The 25,067-nt window shown below is 33.9% G+C and overlaps 1 protein-coding gene across 4 annotated transcripts in view; it reads left to right on the plus strand.

Moving 5' to 3' along the window:
- The window catches only part of PRKCZ (protein kinase C zeta), a 60,011-nt gene that overhangs the window by 11,709 nt on the left and 23,235 nt on the right, over window positions 1-25,067 (plus strand). For all 4 annotated transcript variants that reach the window (XR_014896129.1, XM_085307146.1, XM_085307147.1 and 1 more), the window contains exons 6-11: window positions 12,512-12,597; window positions 15,280-15,411; window positions 16,641-16,722; window positions 17,767-17,819; window positions 19,696-19,884; window positions 23,109-23,206. Coding sequence is in view for 3 of the 4 variants with exons in the window: in XM_085307146.1 (XP_085163272.1) it covers window positions 12,512-12,597; window positions 15,280-15,411; window positions 16,641-16,722; window positions 17,767-17,819; window positions 19,696-19,884; window positions 23,109-23,206 (640 nt within the window). In the remaining variant the exon portion in view is untranslated. The remainder of the gene's footprint in view (window positions 1-12,511; window positions 12,598-15,279; window positions 15,412-16,640; window positions 16,723-17,766; window positions 17,820-19,695; window positions 19,885-23,108; window positions 23,207-25,067) is intronic.

Genomic DNA, 25,067 nt, shown 5'->3' on the forward strand with positions numbered 1-25,067 from the left:
TGGATTTTGGGAGAAAAGGACAGAAGAAAAGGACAGAAGATGCTGTTGCTAGTAAGGGGGATTAATGAAAGAAATGTATCCGAAAAACCCTGATGGTATGTGTTCAGGGCCTATTTGTTGTAAGATTGCTAATTTAAAGATTAATGTTTTAGGAGCATTTCTTTATAAGGCCTCTTTATTGAAATGTATTTAGTGGATTATTTAATGTGAAAAACTTATTTTGAATTAGGATTTAGTTATTTTCTAATATTAACAGAATAAACTGCTGGTGTACTTTTTCTTCTGCATTTCTACATTTGATCAAATTGGTATTTGGTGTTTAAAAAGGCATCTTGGATTTGGGTAGCTAGTGCTAACAAATCTTAGGGCTGTTTTTCTGCATTCTTCTATTTAATGAAACAGCAAACACTTAAATCTTTTTTGCTGATGGAATGAAGATGTTTTTAAAGGTATAAGTGCTTAGGGCATTAGTATGATAGTAAACCAGTGCTTTTGTTAGCTAATATTTATAGCTGATTTTGCTGGACTTACTTTTTTTGTAATGACCACATTATGTTGTGGATATCTCTTATGCTCTTTGTTTATCTGCATGGTATTTTAGCATTAAATAGCTGGACCTCATTTTTCCCGTGCCATCTTTCTGGAAAATTACATCATAATGTTGAGTAAGATATCTTACTATCCTAATTAGGTATCCTAATTATTTTTAGATATAGATATTTTTGCTTTAGGTTTTTGTCTGATACTTTGAAATAGCTCTAAAAGGCTGCTTATGACAGTAGCATGGCCTGTAAATATTTTTCTAGCTCAGAAGGCAGGCTTTTTCCTTCATTTGTTGCTGTATTGGCAGCAATGATTAGGTTATTCAGAGCACGTGAACCAATTCCATCCCCCAATGAAGAAAGGAACTATTGCGACTGTACAGCTTACTCTGAAGACACAGCTTGGATTGCACTGGGTAATTAGTCTGTTTTGAAACTGCAACTAACCCTGTCCCTGTTTTTTAGTAATTGAATTGGCAGAGGTGGAAATTGTACTGTTTTTCATGGGATAACATATATTGTTGCTTAGGAATTGAAAATAGCTGTGTCATGGTTTAAATGTATCTGAAATCTTCCTCCTGTCCTCTTGCTGTATACCGCTTCTTTTATATATGTAGCACATTTGAAAAATACACATTTTGATTATTAAGCAGTGTAAGTCAATGAAAACAGACTTGTAGTTAAGATCTATTACTGCTTAGAATCATTTAGTAATTTTTAATTCTAAAATTATTTTGTCATTCTTCTTAGCTATGAAGTACCCAATAATGAATAGAGAAATACAGCTTCCTTTAGGGAACTGAGGTATGAAATTGCAAAGCATGTATCTGATGATGATTTTATTTTTATCTTCCCTTACTTTAAGATACTAGATGTCTTAGCAGGTGTTTGTGTATCTGTTCATAAACTGTAACCAAAAATGTACTAGAACAGGGTATACTTCAGCTAATTTTTAATGTAGCATAACAAAATAGCTTTTTTTCTTCTTCGTTTTCTTAGCTATTGTGTAGCTTAGAATGTAATACAGTCATACAGGAAAGATATCATTTGGTTTTGGAAAACTTCTATTAAATTTAATCCCTGTCTTAACTCTTGTACTTCCAATCCATATACTTCCTCTGCAAATCTCCTTCCTATATATAGTAGGCATTTGGGTAACTTAATTGGATGAAAGTGATGAGGCTTTTTGTTACTTGATGGAACCAGCAGACATTTGCGAGACTATTAAACCTTTGTTAGCCTTTTGTGCATCAGTAGCTTGAAAGAGTCCTCAAATGTATAATGTTGTAAGTGATACTGTCAGGGTTAATTATTGGATGTATTTCGTTGCTTCATAAGACTTTTTAAAATCAGCTGCTTCAAGCAAGTTTTTTTAATTAAAAAAAAAAAAAAAGAGCTACAGATACAGCCACAGAGGCCTGTAGATCATCATTTATCTCTGAATTTTGAGGTACTGTGTAAGAAATCAGATTTGGTAAGGGGAAGCTTCAGGTCCTACTAATTTGAAACAGAGAGCACCTCAAAAGTTAAGTCTAGTAAAACTGATGGTAGTAGTTGACTAGCTGTTGGAGGACTTGCTGTCCATTCAAGTCTGGATAGTATATGAGTTGTCTGAAGTAAACAAAAAGGAGCTAATCTGAGGCATGGTGAAAGGGTGGTTTTTCAGTAGAGGCATTTGAGACTTCTCTAATCACTGTCAATGCAGGAGTTGCATGTTGAATGGCAGTTTAGCCCTTAAACCTCTGCAGGGAAGGAATGACTTGGATAGTGGGGAAAATGAGGGGGAGGAGAGAGAAGGGATTCCCAATATTGACTAGAAAAGCACCTCGTTTATAATTCTGAATTTCTATCACTAATTCATCTGCATCTGTAAGTGCTTATCCTTGAATTACTAGCTGGGAATACAGAWCATATTTAAAGAACACGTCAAGGTTTTAGTATGGCCCTCTTTACTTCTACAATACTATGGTCATTATTAGCACTACATCAGCTTTGTCATTATCTAATACTGCTTATTAAATGACTCTTCTAATAATCTAGGCTATCATTTATTGCTTTTCTTGGTAAACTAGGTGCAGATATCCTGGTACAGGGACAGGTGGAGGACTCCCTGCCCTTTAGTTTCAGTTGTCGTGAAAAACCATGCTGAGCCATAGGGAATGCAAAGAAAGCTTTCTGGAGAGATGGGGCAGACAGTAACTAAAACTGATATTGTAGAGCCTAAAACAATAGGTCTGAGATGGGAACTGCTCCATTAATTTCAAGGTGCAGATTGTTTTTAACGATGCTCTTAGGTATCTCAACATTAAATTTTAGAAAGAGTAAGTATTGTAGTGCAATTTCACAGAGCAGTTATGGTATGCACAGCAAGACAATGGAGAGCACAGTGGAAATGTAAAGGAATTTTGATAGCAAACAGCAGAAAATGTAAATTTTGCAGTTGTATTATAATTACCTTATTTTTCCTGATGGAGTGGAAAGCCTCCTTCCAAAAGCTGGAAGACAAATACCATCATTAATCTGAAAAACTTAAACATTCTTTCTTTAAGAAGTGAAGCACTGAAGCTTTCTGTTAACAGGGCAGATAAAGGACAGGTACATCAAATTACATCATATGAATCTATATCTATGATTTTATTTTTTTTTTCCTCTAAGGATAAAGATGCTCTAGGACAGAAGATTGCTTTCTTAGAAGACAGCTTAATAATTCTCTGCATCATAGGAATTACCCAAGTGGGACGTGTGATTCAATGTAGTATTAGAATTAGCTTATCATTAAATCTAGAAAATAACAGATAAAATTCATCTTCTGCATTTATTCAGATTTCTTTTAAATTTAGCTACTACTTAGTAGTATTTTATATTGTCACAAACATGAAATAGTTGTGATAAACTTTTGAAATGTAAAAATGTTATACCTATGTTTTGCATCAGGAATTGTAGATGGAATGAAAGTACAAGTGGGAGAATCAGAATTTTATTTCTTGGATAATGAAAATAGAGTGGAATACCTAGAAACTCAGATTGTGACATGATGAGAATCCATGTTTTGTCTGCTTAATTTTAGCATGCTTTCTTCCTAATACAAAACAGAATAAGGTACCTCTGAGGTACACACATGTCAAAAATATTGGACTGAAAAGTGATTATTCTGGAGTGTTTTTGGCCTACTGTAAAAGCTCTATCAAACTGTGACTCAATCTAGGATGCTGTATATGATACCAGCTCTTCGTTGTGTGTGTGTCAGACTTACTCTGCGTGTAGGCATTGCCCTTTTTTCTGGGATTTTTAGATTTGGAAACCTAACAGCTCTGCTCCAGAGCAGCAGGATTTGTTAGATTCCTGAAAAATTGGCAGATTTGGCAGTGTGTTCATGTGAAAAGGATGTGGAGTAAAAAGTGAGTGTTTCTAGCTTGGTATTTATATAGGGTACAGAAAAACTGGTGGTGCGTGTCTGTGTGTAGTTTTATGCATATGCATCTTTTCCAGGCACAAAATAAAATAGACAAAACTCATTCTTTTGAACTATGTTAAAACCAGATAAGTTTTTCTTCAGAATCTCTTGTAGTGTTCCAAGTATCCTGTATTAACATTTCTGACTTACCAGTGTACTATATGGGGACACTGGGAGAAGGGAATTGGCCAGAGATTTTAGTGCTTGCTCTTACTAGTTTTGCTGTCATTGGCAGCCTAACATTGAAAATTATGAATGGCTGTCAGAATTTTGAATTTTTGGTCTACAAAAAAAAAATCTACAAAAGCTCCTCCTCTCTCCCCTCCCCCCCATTTCGTAAGTAAAAAGCAAACTCCAGCTTTTCACTTCCTTTTTATAATGTGATTTTTCAAATTATAGCATCAAAGATAGTGTTCTTCTACCCTGTGTTCTGGACAGCCTTGCAGAAAACTTAGCAATTGTGTCAGAAGCCAAGGGAAGGACATACAGCACATTCTATAACACATTATGGTCCCTGACGTGTGCAGAGAAGATTCTCATGAGGACCTCTCTGCTTTGTAATAGCATCCCTTACCTAAGTTTAGTGAGGATTTGAATACCCGTGAACATAGGTCAAACTATGTTATTGGAACTTTAACATATCATTTACAAATTCATTTGATAAATTTCATATCAGATATTCAGAGAATAAAATTCTAATCCCTCTGATTGAAAAGTTTTGATCCATTTAGAAAAATCATGACCACTGTCCTGGCATATAAGAAAACGTCTTTGGCTCTCAGTTAGCTCTACTACAAACACTCTGAATGAGCACTGTGAAGTAATGAAGTATCTTTAATGTAGGACACTGAAAACATAAATACCTCCTGACGCTTATAAATACCTTGTTTTCATTTGATATATTTGTATATATAAAATACCCACATCCACTACCATATTAAGTTCTTAGGGGTATGGGAGAGATGTAAAGATTTCTTTGCCAGTAAAGCATTCTACAAACCTTACTATGAAATATTTTAATAGATCTGCAAGTATTTGTTAAGGAGAAAAAGCAAAATGAGATGACTAAATAACTTAATTCAGACTCATTCCCAAATTTGTATCTTAAAGTTGTCATTTTGCCTTCTCATTTCCTTCTGTATTGACTTTCACTGTTTTCTACTGTCACTTCCAACTACCATAAACTATGTTCAAAATGCCCTTAATCGTTTTAAATAAACTGAAAAGACATTTGTCTTTCTCTTATTAAAATCTATAAAGTGTTAGTTTATTTCAGTAGCCCTAACTTTTAGCTTGCTTCATCTTTTTAAACTCCCCTTCAAAAGGTGAAATTGTTTGAGTTCATTAGTGCATGTGTCAAAGATTACAAACTTACATGGATCAAATATACTCCTCGTTATATCATCAACTGTCTATCAGAAAAATGTTTTACATAAATATGGCTCAATGGTGCATCTATCTATTTATGAAGTTTTGCCATATTTGGTTTTACATAACTTCCAGTGCTGGATACACTGCTGATGAAGGAATTCAAGAAAAATGTACTCGGATTAGCCTGTACTGATTAAATCAATGATGGAAACATTTTTGCTTTGAATGAATATTAATATACCTGTAAACTCTGTGCTCTAAATCATTGAGTCAGATTCTTAATGGTTCTTATTGATTGTTTAATAAATGCTTAGTCTCACAAGTAAAAAGAGAATTGTATTCAAACTCTGTGATTTATTTCACAGTTGATATTCTTTTTTAAGCTGGGAGGTCACTTACCTGCTGTAACTTCTTCACCAGGTGCCTGGGAGAATTCTACTCGAATCCTAGTTTAAGATTAGATTTATCAGTCTCAGTAACATCACAATTGTATTAAACTATTAAATGCACAGCAGTCTTCAATGAAAAGAATCGGATCAACATATGAGTGTGATACAGCAATGTTAAATTGTGCAATCTCTACTTGTTTAAAGTGATGCTCAGTTTTGTGTGAGGTTCAAACTACAGTTGTTCCCCTGCGTCACCCAATATGAATGCAAGCCAGGCAGATGAGTAATGTGGACACTGGATGACTTGCTGCACTCAGCAGTCTGACCAATAACAATTGCAGTTTTTACACTTGACGTTAAGGCAATTTAGATAGTTAGAAAAACTCAAAATAAGATATAGCAAAGCCCCACATTTTTAAACAATCTATTTTGTTTGGCAGAAACATACCTAGTAATTTTGTGCATTATTATGTCATGATTGTGTGAGAGTTGCATTTCCAGTAATACAGATGACATGCTCATCAATTCTCAGAAAGTAATTCTGTTAACTCCTTATTGCTTAGTAACTGTTTGGGTATTTCCTTAAAGTATCAGTTGACTGTTTTCTTCTGTTCAAGAGGTCAGCTCCTTAGACCTTTATCTCTTCACTTGATAGCTGAGGTAGCTATTTTGCTTGTCCTTTCAGTAGGATACATTATCTTCCAGGGGGTGGATTTCTGATGTGCATCTTTGAGGCCTCATCCACAATTTTTTTTTAAAGTTGTTATCAATCTGTTAGTTGCAAGTGAATTGAACTTTTAAGGGAATCTTATGTATTGTTAAAATGTGTTATGTCTTGTATTTTTGTGAATGTAAAATATCTTTGTTTGAAAGTGAAAACCTGTGTTTTTGAAAAATGTTTTTAGATCACCTTTTTTTGATTTTCTTGTGTATGTTGAATGCAACCGGTATTTGCAATGATGAAGCAATCTTGATTTTTTTTTTTTCCTTCTAGTTGTCATTCTGATGAGCTTTTTTATTGAAGACAAAGAGCGTAAGGCATTAACAGGAGTGATTGGGTGTGAAGTGGCATGCATGGTATCAGTGCAGCAGAGGCTTTTTGAAAATGAGATGTTGTTCTTCTTTTTGGGAGGGTGCCATTGTCTTAGTAAATCTGATACATCATCTTGTAATGGCGTGGATCTGTTCTAACAGAAGGACGTGAATATGAGCAACCAACAGATTATGCATGAGAACTTAGTGTTCATGGAAGACAGGTTTACCATCTAGCAATCCTGAAGTAGCAGTTAATTGATCACTTCTAAATCAGTGGGGATTAGGATATCCAAATAATGTTCTAGTTGAGTTGCAATAAATACCAAAAAAACAATCCCAAAACAGAACAGCACCCTCTGCTGAACTGTATYGCTGTATTACTGAAAAAGTGGAGTTGTATCAGTCTCTCCTGAATGGAAAAAAGGGAAAAGACTTTCTATTATTGGTATCTAACAGATGGAAAAAAAAAATGCAGACTACCTCAGCTACATACAAGATTTTCTCCAAATATGAATGTACATGTGTGTTTAGTGCTTTTTGGTGTGCTATCTTTGAGGGTTTCTCTAACTTTGYCACTACAAAAGGAATATTCAAAAACTTTCTTAATTTTTGCAGCTAGGTGTATACTTGACTTCAACATCTAGTACAGAAAAAGATTATTTTGTTTAATCAGAGGGATTGTTTCTCTTCCAGCCTCTGGGCACCTAAGCTGAAAGTCTTTAATTAAATGAAGTGGGTACTGTAAAATACATGGAAAAAGTAACCCTTGCCATTAAACAAATACAATAATGGAACAGTCATGATTTTGATGGCATTACATTTTCCAGGGGGCTGCAATCAGTGACATCTATAAGGTCTTATTTTAACTGTTCAAGAAATCAAGGAACTGCCTTATTTATTTATTTTTAAGAATAAAAAGAAATGTGTACCAAAAGGTGTTGTCTCAGATGAGTTCAAAACTACTTATGTACTGGTACAGGGRTGTGTTGACGCAACAGAATACTGATAGAAATTTCTTATTTCAAGAAAAGGTGCTTATTGCTATTTTACACTTCATGATTTCTTTGATCATAGATTTCACAATAATTCTAGTTATTTCATAGAGCTGAAGGATTGATTAGGATTTTTAAAGCTGATAATACTTTAAATATAAAAACAAACACTTTGCCATTAACCTTAAGAGATTTTTTTTTTTAAGGGAGGAGCTTTTCTTTCAGTAGGCCATTCCTAGATGAATCAGATACGCATTTCTACCCTATTTCTAGGTGTTATGCGATCTTATATAACAGAAGCATTTCAATTGCTACTTACTCATTGCAATTTTGTGTAAACACAAAAGATGGGGCAGGTCCATGCATATTTTTTATATTTTATTTTATATATATTTGTATATATATGAACATTTGATTTCCTTATTAGTAGAAATAACAAASTGCTGCCTTTTAGGAGGGTTGACAGCTATTTTCCTCGTGTAGCTCTAATGTTTTGGTTTTTGACTACAACAGTTTTTAAAAGTCTGAAAGTTTGGTAAACTACCAGTCATAGTCACCTTTTTACAGACAGGGAATAGGAATTGATCTGCGCTAGGCTAGACACTGAATCAGTGACAGTGCTAGTGGGTGTTTCCTCCTCTTAAAGCTACAGTAACTTACATATTTGCTAGACAATTACCTCACAACAATATTCTGTAAAAACCTGACTTAGACTTGATACTTGTTATTAATTAGGGAAGTGACTTATTCTTTTATTTGCGGACTTTGCCAACACAAGCAGCTCATTAATTWATCAGTCATTTAATGTTCCTTAAGTCAGTAATAACCTAGCATTAGAACACAGATGCATTAAGTTGCTTCCTTATGGTGCTTTGTCTAATGAATTAAATGAGCTATTCTGGAAAAAATCTTTGTGATTTCCCCCCCCCCNAAAGAAAATGCCATCCTACAAATGGTAAAATAGTTTTTAATTGATGTTTGTATATGATGTATTTCAGTTACATCAACAAGATGTTTGTTCATTAATGTAGAGTACATAGTGTTTCACAAAGTTACTGAATTCTTTTGAAATTTCTCAGTAAATGGAGCTAAAGATCRATTTGACCTTCCTGTAGTGACTACACCTATGCTATTGTCTTCTGTGTAATTCTAACAGTATCTGAAATTCTCAAGTTCAGATATGGAAGCAGGAAAATGTGATACGACTCCTATATACTTGTCTTCAGACAAGTGTACAATATACTAAAATGCTTTGTGTGTTGATGATTTTTTTGTCCCCTCCCTCACCCCCTTTTTCTTTCTAAGGACAAGAARCTTGCCCCATTAGGTCACTTACTACTGACTTAAAATCAATAATGCTTTGATTCAGAAGATAAAGATACTGGATTGGGTTTTGCTATGCCAAATGGTTTGAAAGAGGAGCACTGTTCTTTCCTTTGTGATGTTAAATTTGTTTTTTAAAACTAAATATTTTCCATTTTCTAAATCTGGGTTACATACGATAATTTATCTGGGAAGAGTAGATTCTACTTTCGGAGCACGTGTTACATTGTTAAAATTGATAGGCTTCAAATGTGTCTTTTTATATCTAAATGTTATATTTGCCACTTCTATAGAACTTTCATAGCATACTCTAAAATGCATATTCATTTCTTGTATTTTATGTTTCTGGTCTGTTATTTCTGCAGATAAATCAGTTAATAAATATGAGTTAAATGGAGAACTACTGATATAGGACAAATGATTCATTCATAATTGTGAAAAAAAGTGCATTTTTTCCAAAATAAAAACTAAAGGTAAAAAGTCACTCATAGTACATGTGTAAGGGCCTCCTGGAGAATTGTGGCCATCAGCAACTGTACTTAGTCTTTGGAAAGATGAAAACAATAAGGCATGAGCTTTGCTTACATGATGCCCTCAGACAATGTGCAAGTTGTTTGTAGATGGAAAATATGGAAATGATATCAACACTCTTAATGGGAAATAAGAAAACTTGCTAGAGCTATGCTRCTGTAAGAGAAAACAAATCATTTTTGTTTACTTGCCCTATATGACTTCCCTTTTGCTGTCACAATTTTACTTGAGAGCTAATAAAATACAAAGTTGCAAAACTTCCTGTGAAAAGCCTTAGATTTCTTAAATTCAGTCAGATATTGCTAAGTTAGTTATTTGGGGATTTCTTTCTTTTGGACAATCCCCTGAGTTCTGATTGGAATTAATAAATCTTGTACAATCATGCTAGGGACACCATTAATTACTGTATTTGCTGTAAAACAGTAGGTTCTGGATTTTTGTGTGTTAGTGACCTACAAATACTGTATTGTAGATGGGACTCAGTCTTCATTAAGTTCAGTCATGATTTGAACCGTTCAGATCCTTACCATTCAATATGTGTAATAGCTATACACTGCAACCAGTTTGCAGGAATGTGCTTTTACATGGTACTTGGTAGTCTTTTACTATGATTCTTAGAAAACTTTGTGCGCAGGCTGTCTTTGTCTGATGGGTAATGGTGAATATTCATTCTTATTTATTATAATCAATATATTTGTAATACTTATATAAATATTAATCTTTATAATAATTTTACAATTGGAATATTTACACTTTCTACAAAAGATTGATTGTAGAGAAAATACCTAATTAGAGTTTAAATCTTCTTTAGTGATCTGTTTCATTTGCTTTACAGGTCAGCAAGTGTTAGTTTTTCTGAAGCATGTAACATTAATTTTTGTCTTCCATCGTATCAAATTTTGGTTGTACAATCCTGTATATTTATATTTGAATTATCAAATATATATATTGTCCTGAATTATAGAATCTGTTCCACTTCTAGACTCGATTAAAAGACAGCCTTAAGAGCCAGCATAATATTGGACTCTAGATCTAAAAGCAGGCAGAAAGAACCTGTAAAACTTTGACTGAGTCTTACAGAAAAGTTGTGATACTTAAAGAGAAAATTAGGGCAGTACAACAGTCCTTGTTAGGAGGACAGGGAAGAAGTGAGGATCATCAGACTGACTGAATTCATTCACTTACTGGGAAACTGAATTGTTTCAGTTGGCAGAGTCAGTGTGCCTAAGTACCAAATACAGCATCTGAGTATGTTAGTATCAATAAGAGCTCATAAAAATGTCTATTTTACTGTTTCTTATTCTCTGAGTGTAATTTATACTTTGTATGCTATTAGTTCTGTTCCTATTAAATTACATTACTAAGTGATTTTTCTCTTCACTAGGTAAATTTATTTTGTACAAGCTGCTGCCTGTTTTAAGTTGCATTATAAAGAGCATAAATTTTTCTTTTTTAAAAAGACATACCGTTAAAACTTTATTTGGAAATCTAATTCATTGAGCTACTGAAGGTAGCTTTCATATAATATCTAAATAAGAAATCTTTTCACTTTTTTGGAAGTAATAGGATATTATAACACCAATAAAAACACTTTTCAAGGTATTTTTCCAGAAAAATTTTAAGGGCATATGCCATACTTATCTGGTTGTCTGTTTTTAGTAGTCTGCTGTGTATCATGTTAAAATACTTTGTTGTCTAAAGTATGCTTTCTAAGTTTAAATAATGTAGTTAACTTTAAGAACTTGTAAAGAAACTTAAATCTGTGAATCTATTAATAGGTGTAATTAGAACTAACTATTTTTCTTTTAAAATCATGCTAAATCTGTGAATATTTTGTCTTCTGCTTTTTTGGAGGTTACTTTTTTGTTTTAGGAGGATTTTGTCATTGGGAGGGGATTTTGGTTTCTTCTGTATCTCGAGTTGTGTAGGTGCTTTTTTTGCCTTCCCCTCCTCCCCCCCCCTTTATGGCAGGAGTATACTATAAGTTTTAATGTCACTGCTGACTTTTCTGCTTAGTTCATCCTAACCCCGCCCCCAAGTTCTTTCTACTTCACCCAGTACCCGTTAGCATTGCTAGCTATGGAAAGTACATGATTGTGGCAGGGGAGGGCTGTGTCCTTTGCAGCTGCATGTAACCTGAACTATACTAATGTTGTGTAACACGTTTTGCAATACTTAATACTGAATATAAAATCTCTAACTAGCTTTATAAACAAAGATTGTACATAAGTTTATGCAAAGCAACAACAGAAGTAAATTTGCAATAGATGCTAGGTGCTATCTTGTATGGTGTCTTGAAATCTATCCTTAATAGCTTAAAATTGATTTCTTATTGACATGTTTTAATTGTAGAAACACATTTGATTTTTATTGCCAGAGAAATACTTTGATGTTGTTTTCTAGCCAGACAAAAATGAGGTCAAATAATGTAACTCTTGATTTGTAACACCTTTTTAACATTGCATATTTAAAACATTGTTAGCACCTAACATCCCTTAATCAGTTTGACGTAGTGAGAGAAGAGTCAGAATTTTACTAGAGGAAGCTGTTTCTTTAACTGTTACCTGTCTCTCTCACCTAAGCTTGAACTGGCAAACAGACAAACTGTACCAAGATTATGATCATGTGAGAAAGACAAGGAGAGAGAAAAGGGAGAGGCAGTGGTAAAAGCACATCCTCTAGAATCTGTCCTTTAAGGCTTCTTTTTAAAATGAAAAAAGAGGGAGAGGGGAGAAAAACTCAGCAGGGGCTTCAGCTATGCATTGATATTTAGAAAAACAAGATCATCTTAAGCCACAGCTTGACTAACGTCGTGTGTCTGGTTTTGTTCTGCTACCATGCTGCTGCTTTACACCTTTTTAATTCCTTTCTTAGAATCAATCTACCGCCGTGGAGCCAGAAGATGGAGGAAGCTGTACCGAGTCAATGGGCATTTGTTTCAGGCCAAACGTTTTAACAGAGTGAGTACTGTTTTGGTAATGTTCTGCAGTTATTGTTTTCTCAATCTATGCTTTTTGTGTATGTAGAGTGGTGAAAAGAAAGGAAAAGTAAGATGCTTATTGATGTGACTTCTCAGTCTGCAGTCTTATTCAGTGTGTAAGAATCGGAAAAATTCTTTGAATCTGGGGTGGCATTAATAATATATGATTGGTTGAAATTTTTTTAAGTTTCTAAAAGCTATTTTCATGAATGTTTAAACAGATATGTACTTAGATCAGCTTTTTTCCTCTATCCTTTGTTGTTTTGATTGCTTATTAACATAATTTTTATCTTTAGTATTTTTTCCTCATTTATTCCTTAAGATTAGGGCTTTTGATAATTAGATTATATACTACGTTAGGTTCAAAACAGGTAAAACTAAGAAATGTGTTGAATAAAAATACAATTACATTAAGCATCTGATTTAATCCACATAAGTAAGCAAATGCACTGTTAAGRGTGAGGCTTCTCCTTCACACATTTTGTTATTGCAGCATATATACAAATAAATACATACTTTTGGAAAATCTGTACAAAACTGCGTACAATGAAATGAGTTAATTTTTTGATTCAGCAATACTCTTAATGAAATCTTTACTACTGTTCGGATGGATTTTTTTTTTTTTCTATTACCCCTACCCAAAATTGCATTACAAGTAGGAAAGAAAGGCCCCTTAAAACTCAACATCATCTCACAGKGTATGAAAAAATGAGTCTCATCTGAATTGAGACATATGTTTGTATGATACAACATGCAGTATGCCGACTCAAATTTTTTAATTCATTATGTGAAACATATTTCATACTTCTCTATGAAGTATGGTTTGGTGCATTGTAAAACAGTTATTTGGAACGTGAATACATACTGTGCATTAATAATGCAGAACATTCCATAAGTAATTATACAAATATTAGTAATTTAAACCAATAGTGAATATATGTATAAAGATTCTGAAATTTCATTAGCATGCTTATTTACGAGAAAACATAAACAAGACTGTTTTGTTATAAATGTGTGTGCAAATGAAGTCATATAAAGCCATGGCACAAACCAGATCCTGAATCATAGAATTGGTGAGGTTGGAAGTGACCTCTGGAGATCTAGTCCAACCCTCAAGCAAGTGAAGCTAGTAATGAAGTTGACATGAACTGTAAAACATGACATTAAAATTTATAAGTTAATAAATTATGCACATGAATATGCATGTATTAATGAATTAGATACCAGTTTTTGATGATTGAATTGCTAATAGTAAGGTATTACTTAATGAATTCATTCCTTTTCCAAAGTAACTTTCTAAAACTTGTTTAGATAATTCAAATAAATGAGCACATGCAAGCGCAAGCTTTAATCTCCTTGTTTTTTAATACGATATAAAGATTAACTCCTTTTATTTCTGTAATTGTATACATTTGAGGAGGTATAAGAGGGGTACCTGAAATGCTTATGGAATTTTGCAGCTGCCCTGTGTCCTTTTTCTTGCTTGCCTGCATCTGACTGAAGTAAATTATATTTGATCAYTCATTCTGTGATCATTATTGCTATTTTTGCTACTAGTATGGGATCATATTAGCTTAACTATTTTGAGCAGGGCACTCTAGGATTCCTTCGTCTGAGGATCTGAATAACCACACACTAATTTGCTGTTTCCTGGGAGGAATAGACTTCCACTGTTTTGTGGCTTTGGGACAGTTGCAGTAGAGTTCTGTCTAAGCTTGAAATGGAGAATGAGTACAGGACTSACTACCTGTACAGCTTGCAGAATGATAGGCAGTGTCTTTATTCTGTTAAAGTAATTATTGCAGGTAGGGAATAGAGTTAGTTGCCTGTTGGCAAGCTACAGTGCGTAGGGAAATAATTGAGACTAGATGACTTCTTGGCATATAAGAATCTCAGGTTGCTTTCTTGCAGACTGGGTAAAGTAGATAAAATGACCACAGTTCACATCCACTGGAAAAATTATTTAAAGAACTTTTTCAAAATCAGCAGTAGAATGTCTGATTRCTTAATGTGTCTTCATCTCCATTCAAATTACTTTGATACTGTTTTTGTTGCATGCAGTAAAAAAAGCTTCTCGTATTTAATAATAGAATATGCAGATTTTTTTTGCTAGAATTGATAATTTTTAATTTAAAGATTTTTTATGTTTTTTTTATATATTTTACAAATTTCCCACTAATGGTCTATGACTGTTAAACTGTATAGGTACAGAACATTCTTCATATTGCAACTCATCTTGTAGAGGCTCGTAACTTTTAGTGCCAGTGTTCTCCAAAGTAGTTAGTTTGGATTTTTTTTATGCATATTGATGTTGTTCAAATTCCTGGTAACTTTGTTTAGGCAACCTCTGTAAATACCTGAAGTTAAAAATATGCTTGTTGTGTAAGAATGTCATGCGTATATGAGGCTGTGATGAATTCCTTATGCTTAAAAACTTTGTTTTCTTAACATTCAGTTAAATAAGGAGTGTATTTAGCTAAATTCTAAGCATGAAGTATAACATTGTTATTAAAAACCCTGGATATTTTAAAAGATGACACAATCAGTTTTATTATTCAATATTTATAGGAGGCGGGTAAGATAGGTTCTTTCTCCTGGATAACTACCAGCCTATAGAAGAAAATTAGTAACTGAAATTGATAAAATGTGTTCTGACTTTTAGAGAGCATACTGTGGACAATGCAGTGAAAGGATATGGGGTCTCGGAAGGCAAGGCTACAAGTGTATCAACTGCAAATTGTTGGTCCATAAACGTTGTCATATACTTGTTCCACTTACCTGCAAAAGGCATATGGTAAGTCTGCATTTTGTATAAAGCTTAGATGTGTTATTGTGTCCTGCTTTAATTTCCAGGGATGCATCCTAAGCAATAAACACTATGTATGGTTGAGGATCATAACTTTGGAAACACTTGGTATTTTAGCTTCAGTTTTCAAAATGTCTGCAAAGGGATGCGCCTTTGAATTGCCAGCAGTAGAGACAAAGTGAGGAAATGAAGTTTGTGATTTAAGAGAAATGCTAGCAAGTTTGAGTTTTTCAGAAGCAATAATGTGTTTTACACATAGCAAGGAGTTGGCATTGACAGCTGTAGTCTTTGTTCCTTTTAGGTTGTAGAAATCTTTTAACATTTGTGTGTTTTGCACCACTAGTTGTAAAAGGGCTTTTCTTGCTTTCATGTTTTTTGCCATCTCAGTCTCTCCAGTACTGTTCTCTTCCTCTCCATTGTTTCCCTCACATACTCCAGCAGCAGTTCTAGTATTTTTTCGAGGCCTCAAAATTTAATCTCTGTTCTTAAGTTTTAGTCCTTCCTCACACTTGTCACAGACTATAATCAATATCCCAACAGTTGCTGCATCACCACTTTTCTAGCTAGAAGCTTAAACATATTTCTTTTGTGACAATGTATATGGCTTGTTTTTACATTAATTTTTTTTTTGCCATTTTGTTTATGCATATTGTTACACCTGCTTGAAGAATACTATGTGTCTCATGTTGTGGTTGAGACCAGGGTCCAAACATATTATAAAAATATTTGTTCTTGTGGCCATTATCAATTTATGCAGTACTTTTGCATAATGAGTCTGTTACAATTAATGCTTTCAAATAGGAAAGGAATATGCCAAAGCTTTAAATTGAGCATGTAATATCATGCTGAAGTCTGTTTATTTGGTTGCAGTTACATGAGACAGACTCTGAAGTCTTCAAGTCTGAATTTTGCAGCAAAATATGTTGGTCTTATTTTATAAGGCAGTTAACATGAGTTGCAGTTACATAAGACTTGAAATAGCACTTGACTCTTTGGAAGATGCGTTTTGTGAAGCATTACAAAACATTAATGTTATGAAATACTTTCTACAAACTCCTGTTTTCTTTCTGGAAGCTACAAATATAAGGTTCTTATCATACTGTATTTTTATGGCAAGGCGTACCTGTCTGAAAGGGACTGCCTTAACTGATTTTTTTTTTTCTTTTCTTTTCTTTTTTTTTTTTTTTTTTTTTTTTTTTTTTTTTTTTTTTTGCAAGGATTCGGCCATGCCTTCCCAGGAACCTCAGTTAGATGACAAAAATGAAGAAGTTGATGTCCCCTCAGAGGAAACTGATGGAAGTGAGTATTTTTCCTGTTAGGATGTAATTCACGTGCTTCATTGTTTGGATAAGAGTATCAGTATGGTAGCATGGTGCTAGGTAGCTGTCCAAAGATCTACGAAAATGTAAGTTATGTTAAATGTTATGTTTGTAAAACTGGTGATTTTTGCCTCCTGTAACTACTTTGGATAGTGGATAATTAAGTTCAGAGGATGAGATCTTTAGCTTTGAGGTCAGGATTTACAGTTCCCTTTTTTGTGTTCAGTAAGGTTTAAGACTTAAACTCTCAGCTGGGTTGCAGAAATAAGGCTCTCTTTATATTAACAAGTAAAGTGTTATCATGGATTTGATCTGTAGAGCAAAACAGTTGGAACAGAGGAGGCATTTTCCATTTTACCTACATTTTTGGAAGTTGACTTCAGACTAGCTCTGATGTAGTCCTATGGACTAAGTACCCATTAAGGACTGAAGTACAGTAAGTGTACTTCTGAAATGTGTCATCTTAGTTTAATTTCATCCTAAATACAGATATTCTGAAACCATTCCATAATGTGAACTAAATCATGCAGCAGCTGGTAATAACAGATTTCCTCTTCAAGCAAACAACAAACTGAGCTTCAGATCCAAACTATAATGTCAGTTTAAATACACCTTAAAACTTTAATTATTTCTTAATTTTGTGGGGTTTGGGATTTTCTTTTTCTCCCCCCTCCCCCCTGATCAATATTTTTGATGATTTAGCTTGTGTTGGTTCAACAATCCATTTACTGTGCCTAGTCTTCCTTTCCCAAAGTAATTCTCTGGCCCTTATCAGATACTACTATGAGCTCAGAAGTTCATTGGTGAATTTCAAAAGGCCTTTCTTACTTTCTCGGAGTTAGTTTCTCTCTGCAGTGCTTTTAGAAGCTACTGTCAGGATTAGAAGAGTAAAGTGGAAAATTTAACCAAAAAAAGCAAACTGTTAAGCCGAAGTTACCAAATCATCTTTCTATTTATCAGTTTTTAATGATGTCTAATGAAGACTTTAACAATAATACTACCTTGGCTTTTCTTTATTTTACAGTTCCTTATCTGCCTTCAAACCGGAAACATGACAACATTAAAGATGACTCTGAGGTAATGTTTTGAAAGTATGATTGTAATTTACACTTAAACATGCTCTTAATCATACAGTTTCTCTAAAATATATGTCCTATATTTTTTCTGCTACAGAACAACTCTTAGTCTCCCAATAATGATGTGAGAAAAATACCATTTTTTTTTGTCTCCATTCATGTTAAAACAAGTGATTTATCAGAATGAGTTTATTGGCCTCTGCAGCATACAATGGCTTTGACATTTTGTTCTGTCCTTCCTTTCTAATGGAGGTACATCTCTGTCATCCTCAAGCTAACTTTGTGGAACTGGTTCAGTCTGATATGTTAACTATACAGCTCTTTGAAATGTTTCCTATGAATAATGCCTTCTCAATTATAGAGAGCTCATGTGGAAATAAAAGTAGAATAATATATACTTGTGTTCTGGTTTTGGCCCTTTTGTAGAGCATCTGGCACACTAAGAATGTTATTCCCTTAAAGCACTCTGAAAAATCCCAACATACTTTAAATAACTCTAAAGGACTTAAAGAATTGCTTTTTAAATGCTTATGGCATATTTAAAATAAGAATGTACTTGGAGCACTAGCAGGTTGTTTTTCCACTTCCAGCAAGCCTGTACCTTCTTTTCTCTACCTCCACTACAATCCTTGTCACTATCATTCATTTGCACTTCAGTAGTTCCTCCTCTTGGGCAAGTAGCTGCCTTTTTTTCAGGCATGTGTCTAGGTTTTATCTCAACTTCAGAGACAAAGGTATAAATTTGAAACACTGGAGAACTGTAGTTGCTATTTGGAATTACTGACGTCTGCTACAGTAGTGCTTAGATGGACAGTGTTCACATTTAAATTTTGGGTGCTGACTTTGTTCAGTCATCCTGAATTAGACTGATCTGATTTTTGTTTTTTTCTCCTTATCTTCCTTTTGAGCTTTAGTAAATTAATTTAAAGTATCCTGCAGAAAGTACACTGCATTCTGGGAGCTTTGACTAGACCTTTAAGCTCAGAGCAATCTCTTCTAATAACAGTCAATCCTAGATCAAGATTCTTTATAAACGCTTTCCATAGTTCAGCAGAATGTTGATTGGACTACAAGAACCATAGTGTGAGGTCAGATAAAAATAGTCTATAGGAGTATGTCAAAGCATTGTCTACAATGCATTGTATTCACTGGTAAAGCATAGATTATCAAAGTGTATGTTGTACTTTATCTAGTTCTACTGCTTGATCTTCAGTCTTAAATTCTGACAAGCTTAGACATACATTATTGTTTCAGAAAACATACGCAATTTGTTTTAGAAAATAATAATAAATTAAATATGTTCTTCATAGTGGAATATTTCCTGCAAGTTCTTTCTTTTGAGAAACTAGCGTCTGCTTCTGCATGTTTCCAGGCAGCTGTTAGAAATCCTCGTTTTCATTAAAAATCTAGTGAATTTGGTACAGATAAGAGTTGCATCAACTGAAACCAAGGCAGGTGTATTCATCAGTAAATTGCTGTTTTCTTTAGATAGTCTTTGTAAATTTATTCTGCAACATCCATCAGAATATTAAAGACAGAATTTAAACTGAGTGAATTGTAATTCTTACATGGCTTATGGTTGGAGAATTTGAATAAAACCTAATTTCTTTAGGCATTGCCTTTCATTTCCTGGTAGGGAATATTTAATCATTCATTAAACTACTGCCTTGAAAATGCACCATTTCCTAATAAAAGCAGAAATAATAGCAATAAGAAATTTCTTAGTGTTATAGCATGCTATTCATGCCTGTGCACAAGTGACAATGGCATAAAAACTCAGCAAGTCCTGTACAGTGATTAAAGGCCTCTTTGCTGTAATAGTTATTTGTTATGAAAATATCTTTTGTCTCTAGCATCTATTTGTTTCCTTCATACAGGATATCAAACCAGTCATTGATGGAATGGATGGAATTAAGATTTCTCAGGGGCTTGGACTACAGGACTTTGACTTAATCAGAGTTATTGGACGTGGAAGCTATGCCAAAGTTCTTCTAGTTCGATTAAAAAAGAATGATCAAATTTATGCCATGAAAGTAGTGAAAAAGGAATTGGTTCATGATGATGAGGTAAAAGTTTGTGTTAATTGTAATCCATTCCATATCATAAAAACTTGGTACCATTTAACAAAAAGCATTCAACTAAGAGAGCAGCTAAAGTTTTAGACAGCACTTCTATAATAGTTTTACTGACTTGTGAACTAATTTTTCGTCAACTCTAAGCRTGAAGCGTAGCACTGAGGTTAAATCTGAGAAATGTCCATTATTTTAATAATGCTTATTAATAAAGACTTAGAATGCACATGAAAAATATTTTTCTATCTGAGGTGTACTCATCCATTAGTAACGAGATAAATAGGGTGTAATTTGGGCACGTGATTTTGAAAGAAAACAAAGACATTATTTTCCAGGGCAGATGGATTCATCAGCAAAGTACTGTTCTATTTTAGAATAGGAGCTGAAACTGTGTTCTTAGTGTTCAAGAACAGTTTCATATGTTATGTAATAAACATAATATAAATTTTTTGTGCATGGAGGTTGGTTTTAAGTATATACTTAAACTCAGAAATACAAATTTAAATACACATTTAAATCATAAGTATATATTTAAATCATAGAGCTTATGTACAAATGACGCAATACTCGGGTTTATTTTTTCCATGTATTTTAAAAAAATTCTACCATATAAATTCAGTATGGTTTAACTGGCTTATTTAAAAAAAAAAAAAAGAAAAAAGAAAAAAATTAGTATCTTCTACAAATTAGTGCTACATTTCTCGATTATTTTAAAAATTCTGTTTAAATTATTTTTTTATAATATGATATATCAAATGTGTAAGGTAGGGGAGGAGACAGGCAAAAACAGTAAGCCTGGGAAAAACTTTCTCCATCTTTTTGCTGTAATACTCAGACTTCATGAGAGGACTAGATTCTCTCATTATGCTTATGAGAATAATAGGAAGGAAATAAAGAAATCACAGCAAATAAGAAAGGCAGATTGGACCATCCACAATGTCTTTGGACTGGAACGCGCAATGTTAAGTAATGAAATGGGAGAGGCTAACTAGAATACTTGATATCAAACAACAGCCCTGATGCAACAGGTATCTCAGAGTCCTGACGAAAGGAGGAGAAAAACAAATGTTTTCAGGCTACCAGCTTTACTGGAATGCTACAGTGTGACATACTGGGGGAATGGCAATGTATCTAAAGGGTTATATGAAATGTGACAGCAAAAATACTTGATAAAAACAGAAGTATGTTTTTATCCTGTGGGTGATATCCTGTGCCATAATAATACAAAGGGTAGATGGACTATCAGTTTGGCCTGGTAAGAAATTCCTTATATATCTGTTCTTAGAACAGAAACTTTCAAATAGAAATGCAGCTTTTAACCTGACAATGTTACATTAGTTTTACGATYGTGGGAAAGCTAGGTTTCCAGAAAATAAATGTTATTGGGGAAGGAGGATATAGTTCAAAGCACTGCTTGTGTTGATGGTTGTAATGAGGTTCTCTAGTACCCATTTATGTCATTATTCCAGAGCCTAAGATTAGGAGAGTAAAGTTGCCAAACTCTTCTAAAATATTTTGGCACGCTCAATTTGATACGTCTTTTGTGACTGAAAATTGGACTGCTGCATGATTTATTTGCTATTTCTTTTTGATATGTTTTTCCAAGAAAGTAAAAGCTAAATAAAAATATTCAATAGAGTATGCCATTGTCCCTGAGAATTAGAGGTGGATGAGAAAAGTCTTCCTCATTTGGAAAGTAGTTTTCATACATAATGATGTAAGAGTGAGCTAATTGTTTTTATTTTCTGTAAGATAGGCTGTATAGTGGAATGCTGGGAATTGATAGGAAATCTTTTGAATTGTGTGAACACGTGAGACATTGCAAGTAATGGAAGTTTCACCTAGTAAGTGTTTCACTGATAAAGTAATTACATAGCAGATATCAGTGTGATTAAATCTGCCAGCGCTTTGCGTGGAATGGATAATATCGGAGACAAATAAATCAAATCAAATACCTCAGTTTCTGCTATAGTAGTAGAGCACAATACTGGTACAGTATTGTACTACCTAGTACAATTCAAACCAGAGTCATGTTGTGCTGGTCTTTTAAGGAGATTATTCGATAAAAACAAACAGAAAAAGCTTTTGTTTGTTTGTTTTTACATTTGGACCCACGTTTGCCCCTTTCAAGATGTCATGTGCTCCAGAATGCATAAGCACAAAACCTGAACAAATTTATATGTATTTGAAGACAGTTGACAACCTTTCAGAATTTAGTTGTGCGTAGTCAGACATGTTGTCTTCTGGTTGAAATCTTTGTGTTTCTCTTCATACAATGTTTTCATTAACTATTCCAGTTACTGTTCCATTAACTATTCTTCCTATTTGGAGCGCCTAATTTCTCAGTATCTATCTTGATTTTCTCCAGATTGGCTCAAGAGGTGAATGTCTGTTGGAAATGGAGAATTTTAGAGTAGTGATATCACTAGTTCATTGGCAGACCACTGAGTGTTTGCAGGGTGGAACATGATCTGTGCATTGCATGAAGACTGAATATCTACTGCTAAGATCAGTTGTCCACAAGGCATAAGTTTTGTATGTTTATGGAAAAAGGAAAATTTAAAATTATTTTCTTTTTTAATGGATCTGAATTTTGCAGTAATGTGCTAGCATCAGTCAAGTTTGCTTTGTGTGTGTGTGTGTGCGTGTGTGTGTGTGTGTGTGTGGTGGTGTTACCTGGTATTGCACTGTGGCAGGCAGGACTTCACCCTGTTGAAGTATTAATGGTAGTTTGTGAAACTGTTAAGTGACTTTTTTTTTCATTTGTCAAGCTAAATAGATTTCTGTAGTTTCACTGAGTTCATTCAGACTTTAAGTTGAACAAATAAAGTTTGGCTGATCTAAACATTTTAAAACGTGGCAATTCACTCTACTTGAATTGCTTCTGCAACTTTAAGATAGTTTATCTGTGATAACTGAATGTAATTCTATCAGCAAGTGTAATCAATGCATCACATATATGCCAGATATATGATATTTTAAATAAATTTAAAAAATTTGTGCAGACCTTTCTAAATGGTTAAGATATATCTGATATTATAATTGATTTTAAATGTTTTGTACCTTCCTCCAGATTTAGGGATTTTTCTCTTTCTGAAGAACACTTGTAACAATGATAGTATATAGAAGGGAGCATAGGTATTCACCATTTCTTTTCTGGGATTACCAACAGCAGGTTATCTGGCAGAAGTTCTGATTGTTCAATTACTCTATTTCAGGATATTGATTGGGTACAGACAGAGAAACATGTGTTTGAACAGGCATCCAGTAACCCATTCCTAGTTGGTTTACATTCATGCTTTCAAACAACAAGTCGGTAAGAAAGATCTGAAATTATTTTATCTTGAAAGTCTTGATCGTTGTACTAATTGCTTCTCGTAAAACAAACATAACCATGGAACACTTGTAGTTAGAAATCTTCGGAATGAAGCATTAGTATAGCTAGCGATTCAGTGCCACAACAAAGCTAGTTCTGTGAGAGTATTGTAGTCAAAGGCTGTGAGGCATAGCAAAAGGCAGGGATTTCCAACTCTGAATCTAGAGGGAAAAGAAGGAAGAGAAAGAGAAGGAATAGTGTGTGGGGCAGTGTGACTTTAAGAGTTAGGGGATGATAGCAGGGCAGAACAGAGCTTTGTAAGAGATAGCCTATGATACCTGATTCTACTGATGAGGGTGAAATCATGTCCTATTGTAGTTCTTTCTTCAATATAATTTAAGAAAAAAGTGGGCTACTCAGTAATATAGTTCTATGCAAATATATAAATATCCAGGCAAACGGCTCTTGGACTTGATCAAAAGGCAATTATATCATTTCCTTTGTGTTTAAAAGGGAAAAAAATGCTTTCAGTAAATGCTTACTAGTACAGTGTTTAGCAGGATATGCACTGAGATAGTTGGAAAGAACTGTTCAATGTAATTTGAACAACTATGAATCTATATGTGTGTGAAGAAGTATTTTTGATCTGTATAAGGCTTATGAGCCTATAGTTACTACTTCTGGAAAAAATACTTAATAAAATTTTTGTTACTTTGAAATACTAATTTTTTTGTCATTGTGTGCACAATCCAAAGTGGATTGTTTGCTAATAAAATGAAGAACTTCAATTCCAGTGTTCCTGTACATGACTGGGGAAGATGGATGTTGTCACTTTTTTCCTTTTTTAAAATGTCTTCATAAACATGCCTGTTTTACTGTTATGCTTTTGTAATACAAATTGACGTATACCATAATCATAAAAGTTCTTGTATCATGCTTACTCAGGTGACATGCACTGTGGTATATAACTGTTTTATGCAGTCTTCATGAATCATCTAGTCATATCTTCTTGAGAAAGAACCACCTGTTCATTAGTGTGCCTTGTAAATTATTAAAGTACAAATCCAAGCAATACACCATTTCTTCAGTCCTCTTTCAACCCTTTAATGGCTCTAGTCACTTTTCCTTGCAGAAAAAACTTTGCAAAGATAAAGGAAGTAGAGAACYTGTATAAAAGTGTTCTAAAGGTCTGTAAATTAGGGAATGCTTTAGACTAGGGAGAAAAAAAAATCTCCAAAGGTGACTGACTAAAGACTTGACTAAAAAATTCTTCCTGCAAGAAGAAGCCAGGAGGAAGAGGAGAACAAAGAAAAGCAACCACAGCCTTCCACGCAAATGAAAAATTAAATATTCACAAACACTTTCTTATCAAATTAATAGCTTTAAACATGTAATCTAAAGGTATGGAAGGGGGAGCTATTGAGGATGAAGTTTCTTTTAAATACTGTAGGAAGGGCGGGGGGGGAAGAGAGGAAAAAAAACACTGAAGTTGGCCATAGAAATACATTTTGCATACCACTTTGATAGTGTGACATCATAGTGGAGAAAGAAATGAGGGAAAAATACTCTGAAGATAGTCGGTGACTTCTGTATTGCCATTGTTACAGGATCTATTTTCAGGAGGCTTCTTTTTCCAGCCTTGTTTATCCTTGCAGTGAAATCATAATCTTGCATTTATAACTTCAGCCAGCTGTCATGGATGTAGCTGTAATGTCACAAAGTCAAAATTATGGCTTCATTGCAAGATCAAATACAACCAAGAAACTGATTGGAAGGTAATAAGTTTGTCCAGAACAGGTTGTGCTGATAACTGACCCAAAGAAAACACTGTAGTATGAGAACAGTTTGTATATAATCTGTA

This window comes from Rhea americana, unplaced genomic scaffold (genome assembly GCF_003343005.1).
Source record: "Rhea americana isolate MKP2758 unplaced genomic scaffold, rheAme1 scaffold_254, whole genome shotgun sequence".
Lineage (NCBI taxonomy): Eukaryota > Metazoa > Chordata > Aves > Rheiformes > Rheidae > Rhea > Rhea americana.